Here is a 6107-nt window from a genome sequence, read left to right on the forward strand (position 1 = left end):
CTTGGAAAGAAGAGTTTAAACGAACAAATTTTTGACAACATATAGGAAAATTCTTTGTATACTTCATGCTTAGCTAGCTCATTAACAAAAGGCTTGACACATAAATATATTATGATTTATTCTCTTCATCTAAAGAAAAGTATTCTGAGTATTCAAAATCTAAGAAATACAAGTGGAAGGAGAATCACATACTATATCTTTTAGATTAGTGCCAACAAATCTTTCATCATAGATTCAATATCAAAATTTCATAAATCATGTATAGTTTATATATAAACTCATTTGTTTATTTTCTTCTACATCTTCTCAATAAATGCAGCTGCGACAACAGGTACAATTAGCAGTTTCTCACTGCCACTTCACATGTGCACTGTCTTCCATCTCTGATCCATTCATCTCCACCGCCATATATTCTGGTATCTAGATTAAAATAGAATCTTCTCATTTCATTATTTAAAATAAAAAACTACATTTCCCTATATTATTGGTTCTATAAGTCTTGGGAGAGTAATGAATATGTCAGACATACTAATTTCAATTTTGAAGCAAGTGTGGTCAACCTTCCAATCAATTTATTTTAGTTTTGTTGCGCAGAAATTACACACATAATATGTCGGAGATAACATGCATGCATTAATTACAATCATAGCACCCTAGAAAGAAAAGAAAAAACAACAAACAAAACATTTTATTACTTCCTTCCTTACAAAATATACCACCATAACACATTGTACACATGTGCATGGATGCATGACAAAAAAAAAGGAATTCCTTCTATCTCAAAATACAAACAAAAAGAGAAAGTTAATAACCAAATCAATACTGCTAATTAGACACCATTGTATACGTGAGTTTTTAACGGTTATTACCCCTTTGTTTTGCAGACATTAAGTGGCTTTCCACAAAGGCACTCATTGTACTCAAAGGAGGTCGCATCAAAATAATCTATAGCATTAGGAATTGGACCACATAGATGGTTATGGCTCAAATCCATGTAACCAATGTAAGAAGGAGAAGCTATAGATTTAGGTATAGCACCCATGAGGTTATTATAGGAGAAATCCAACGATGTAAAATAGGACCTAACACCAAAATCAGGTATATTTCCCTCCAACATGTTATGACTCAAATTCAAGTCACTGATTCCTGAACTCAAAAGACTCTTCGGAATCATTCCGGAAAGCTTGTTCGTATCAAGCTTTAGTGTCCCCAATGAAGACATTAAGCCCAATGAGTCCGGAATGGACCCATTTAGTTGGTTTTGAGATAGATCCAGATCTGAAAGACGGTTGATTTGAGAAATTGAGCCCGGGATAGGCCCGTGAAACTGATTGCCGCTTAATAAAGCCTGGTTCAAATTCTGAAGTGTGCCGAAGCCCGTTGGGATGATTCCCGAGATCCGGTTATTACGGATGTCAAGATGAGTCAAACTGGTTATACTGATCAACGAACTCGGGATTCCGCCCGTGAATAAGTTGTCGGCGAGGCTTAAACGGTTGAGATGGAGGAGTTTTCCGATGTCGGTTGGGATGTTTCCGGAGAAACGGTTTCCGGCGAGGTCGATGATTCGAAGGGAAGAGAGTGAGGAAATGCAAGCCGGGATCTCGCCGGAGATACCCTTCCAATCGGTGATAGTAATGCTGGAGATTTGAGTCAGTTTACAAATCTCCGGTGAGATGTAACCCGTCATGTAACCAGGACGGTGTGCTTTTTCGAAGGTTGTGTAGAGAGTACCGGCGCGGAGGTTTATGTCGGAGACGCGACGAGAGTTCTGGTCGCAGGAGACGCCGAACCAGTTGTGGCAGCAGTCGGTTCCGGTCCATGAGTTGAATAGACCGACGTAAGGTTCACGGAGTGATGACTTGAAGGCTTGTAGAGCTGCTAGTTCAGATGGAAGGCATGAGTTGACGGTGGAGATAACGGCGGCGAAGAGTAAGACTGCCGTTATAGGGGTGAAGTAGAGTATTTGCATTGAGGAATGTTGTTTTTGAAGGAGGGGGTGTGAAAAAAGTGGAGACCCTTTGTGTGTGCATGCATGAGCAATTGGATACTATTTTATACTACTGTTAGGATGTCTTTGGACCACTTTGCCCCTTTTATTGTTCATATTCAAAATATTAGATTGTTTAATTTAAGTCAACTACGGTGCTAGTTTTGTAAGATGCTCATGATATAAATGATGATAGTTTTTTTTGTTAACATAAATAGGATACATCCCATGAAGTTCCCTAAATAGTTGACTAAAACATGTTAGGACTCTTATGAACTTTTAAAATCTAACTCACTTTAATTTTTTGTAATTTTTTTTAAGATAGAATAGCTGAATATGGGAACAGGGTTTTCTTTACCATATGAGAACAAGGTTATTAGTAGTAGGTAGTTGAGACTTGAGATTAACAAATACATGAGTATTACTGAAATATGAAAATTAACTACCAATTCATTAAAATTCAAAATTGGATTGATATATTAATCCATAATTACCCTTTCACTTCCACAAAAGTACAGTAACAAAATGACACTTAACTAATGTTAACATTTAATTATCTCTGCTCCTATTACAACAAGACATGTGTATATTTTCACTATTCAATTTCAATATCCAATTCCTCTTTCCACATTTTTCATGTCTTTCTCTCTCTTGCATACACAACCTTTCCATTCTCTATTCTCCTCTCTATTTTCTCTTCAAACCCTTGTGACGCCAAATTCTCCATCCTATCTATGACCATTACCTCCTTAAATGAAAAGAAAACAAATTCATATTTGTACTCCTCATCTCATGGGCTTCCTAACGAACAAGTTGAATTTTTGTTTCAAGCGACCTCATTGTCGACCACCGTTTCTTCTTCTATGATTGTCAGAACTCGAAACGGTAAAACTAATATAGACTCGAACTACTCACCAAGTGTCCATTTTACTCTTTCAATTTTTTCTATTCTTTATTCATATTGTTTTCTTGGAGAAAATAGATCCAGATCTACAAAAGTAATCTGTGTGAACCTTTTAGGTTTAAAATTAGAAATGAACACAAAAAAAAAATGGATGAAGAAGAAAACAACAACATAGTAGAAAACAACAACATAGCTTAAATCTAATTTTTGTTTTTTTATATGTTCAAAACTAAATTTGTTAGAATCATGTCAAACCAAACAAATTTTCTTATCAAACAGGAGTGAAGATTATAGTTGATAGATGGGTGAATATTGGTCTTACCTTTTTCATTGATACGTGTATCCCTAATAATCCTAAACAGAACACTCAGTAATTATTTACAACAAACTCTAATAAACTCTAATTATATCCTTTATATATTTACTTAGTCTAATACACCCTTGTAGTCGAAATTGGAGGTGGACGAATGATAAGACTACTCCTAAAGTCACAAAAAAGTTATAGTGGAAGGCCCTTCGTGAATATATCAGCAATTTGATAACGAGAGGGAACATGTAATACACGTACTTGACTGCGAGCAACTTTTTCCCGCACAAAGTGTATATCCATTTCAATGTGTTTGGTGCGTTGATGTTAACTGGATTGTCGGAAAAGTACATGGCGCTGACGTTGTCACAATATACTAAAGTTGCTTTTGTAACATGGCAATGTAGTTCTAGAAGTAAATTTCAAATCCAGCATAATCCAAACACTATATTAGCCTCTCCTTGGTATTCGGCCTCTGAAATTGATCGAGACAAGATATGTTGACCTTTTGCTGACCAAGACAACAAATTGTCACCAAGATACATACAATACCTAGAGGTAGATCTTGTTGTGTCTCGACAACCAGCTCAATTAGCGTCTGTGTAAGATACGAGCTTGTTGATGGAGGAAGAATACAGGTGGAAGCCAAATTTAATAGTACCATGAATGTAACGAATGATCCGTTTTAAGGAAGATATGTGTTGTATTTTTGGATCATGCATAAAGAGGCACACTTGTTGAACTGCATATGATATATCTGGTCCTGTAAATGTCAAGTATTGTAATGCATATGCAAGACATCAATATTCTGTTGGATCATGATAGGGATTACCTGAGGACCCATTGAGTTTTGATTTGGTATCCACCAATGTTGGGGTTGGCTTGCATGAGGACATTCATGCATGCTCAATAATCTTTTCTACATATTTGTATGAGAGATAAAAATACCTCATGAATGTCGAGTAATAGAGATACCTATAAAATAACTTAGACGACATAGGTCCTTCATTGCAAATTCAGAACTCAACTTGGACATAATATACTCACGAAGAGAGTCAGATGAAGTAGTAAGGCTAATGTCATATACATAGAGAAGACTGTAAGCCTTGTCATTCCCATTATGATAAATTAATAATGAGTGATCAAAAATATTGTGAGAGAATCCCATTGTAGCGACATAATCAGTGAATCGCTAATACTAGGCATGTGGTGTTTGTTTAAGTCCATAGAGAGACTTTTTGAGCAAACACACATGATCCGGGAATTGAGGATGATGGAAGCTTGGAGGTTGGTGCATGTACACAGTTTCATCAAGATTGTCATGTAAGAAGGCATTTCTAACATCTAATTGATGAAGGCACCATGATTTTGACAATGCAACACGGTGTACTGTGTGAATAATATCCAGTTTGACTACAGAGCTGAAGGTTTCACCAAAATCAACGACTGTTTGTTGGTTCGCTCCGTCATCTACAAGACGAGATTTATACCCTCGCATGATCCATCCTAAACGATTTTTATGCCTCAAAATCCACAAACCTAGAATAATATTAACATTAGACGGACGAGGAACTAAGTCGAATGTCTTATTTTCAATAAGAGCATCATATTTGTCTTTCATGACCATTTTCGAATTAGGGTCATGCATCTATAGGGTTTGTAGGTAAGAGGGATATGGAATTTTGAGATGAAGTGTGTAGGTTAAAAAGCTTGCGAGGTTTACTATACCATATTGGGCTCAGGTAGTCATTTGAGTTGATAATTATGGTAATATTGATGATGAAGAAGGTGTAGGCGTCAATGTAGTAGTAAATGTTTGTTGTTTATCGTGAGTTGAAGGATAAAGAGATATAGGTATGGAGGAAAAGGTCGGTGGGGAGGGTTGGTTGGTATAGGGCATATATGAAGGTGGGTTTGAGGTTGGTGTTTGTGGATTGTTAGATTGAATGTTAGTTGGAGTTAGAGTATTTGGTGTAGGGGTGCCATAGTAGTAGGAAGGAAAGGTGTGGATTCATTATCTAAAAAAATATAGTCAACCGTGCTAGGAGCATTTAAGGTAGAAAAAAGGAAACATATTTTATTCAAATATGACATTTCTAGAAATAAATATCTTACGACTGAACAACTCATAACACTTATATTATCTATGATTAGCGAAAAACCTAAGAATACACATGGTATTGACCGAGGTTGTAATTTATTTCTAGAGGTTGAGGGAATTAGAGGATAGCATAGACACCTGAAGACTCAAAGATGTTAATAAGAAGGATCTTTTTGGTAGAGTAACTTAGTGGGTGAATGGAGGGAAATATTTTTGGTTGGGAGGATGTTATGTAAGTATGTTGCCATTTGCAAAGCATAGTGCCAAAAGGATGGTGGGATAGAGGCATGGGCTAGAAGGGTGCAAACGATGTTATTTATAATACAATTTTTTTCAGCTTTTCCATTTTGAGGGGAAGTATGGGGACATTAAAACCTAAATGACTTTTAATGTTGTAATGAGAAAGAATATGACAATGTTCTCTTTTAAAAATTGTGTGCACTTAATGGCATGCCATTTAGGTTTTCATGTCCTCATACTTCCCCTTAAAATGGAAAAGCTGAAAGAAAAATTTGTACTATAAATAAAATCGTCTGCACCATTCTAGCCTATGCCTCTAGCCCACCATTCTTTTGGAACCATGCTTTTAAAATAGCAACATACTTACATGACACCCTTCCAATCAAAAATATTTCCCTCCATTCACCCACTAAGTTACTCTACCAAAAAGATCCTTCTTATTCATATTTCGAGTCTTTAGGTGTCTATGTTATTCTCTAATTCCCTTAACCTCTAGAAATAAATTACAACCTCAGTCAACACCATGTGTATTCTTAGGTTTTCCACCTAATCATAGAGGATATAA

At 36.1% G+C, this 6107-nt stretch overlaps 1 protein-coding gene across 1 annotated transcript; it reads right to left on the reverse strand.

Moving 5' to 3' along the window:
* Positions 1–670: 670 nt before the first annotated feature.
* LOC127106513 (DNA damage-repair/toleration protein DRT100) lies at positions 671–2051 on the reverse strand. Its single transcript, XM_051043797.1, has one exon. It carries the CDS (start codon positions 1970–1972, stop codon positions 866–868), a length of 1107 nt encoding a protein of 368 aa, XP_050899754.1. The 5' UTR covers positions 1973–2051; the 3' UTR covers positions 671–865.
* Positions 2052–6107: the final 4056 nt, after the last annotated feature.

Source organism: Lathyrus oleraceus, chromosome 7, assembly GCF_024323335.1.
Source record: "Lathyrus oleraceus cultivar Zhongwan6 chromosome 7, CAAS_Psat_ZW6_1.0, whole genome shotgun sequence".
Lineage (NCBI taxonomy): Eukaryota > Viridiplantae > Streptophyta > Magnoliopsida > Fabales > Fabaceae > Lathyrus > Lathyrus oleraceus.

What these genes read in the sequence shown, in the direction of transcription:
- LOC127106513 (XM_051043797.1), bottom strand. Translation starts at nt 1,972, where the DNA reads ATGCAAATACTCTACTTCACCCCTATAACGGCAGTCTTACTCTTCGCC.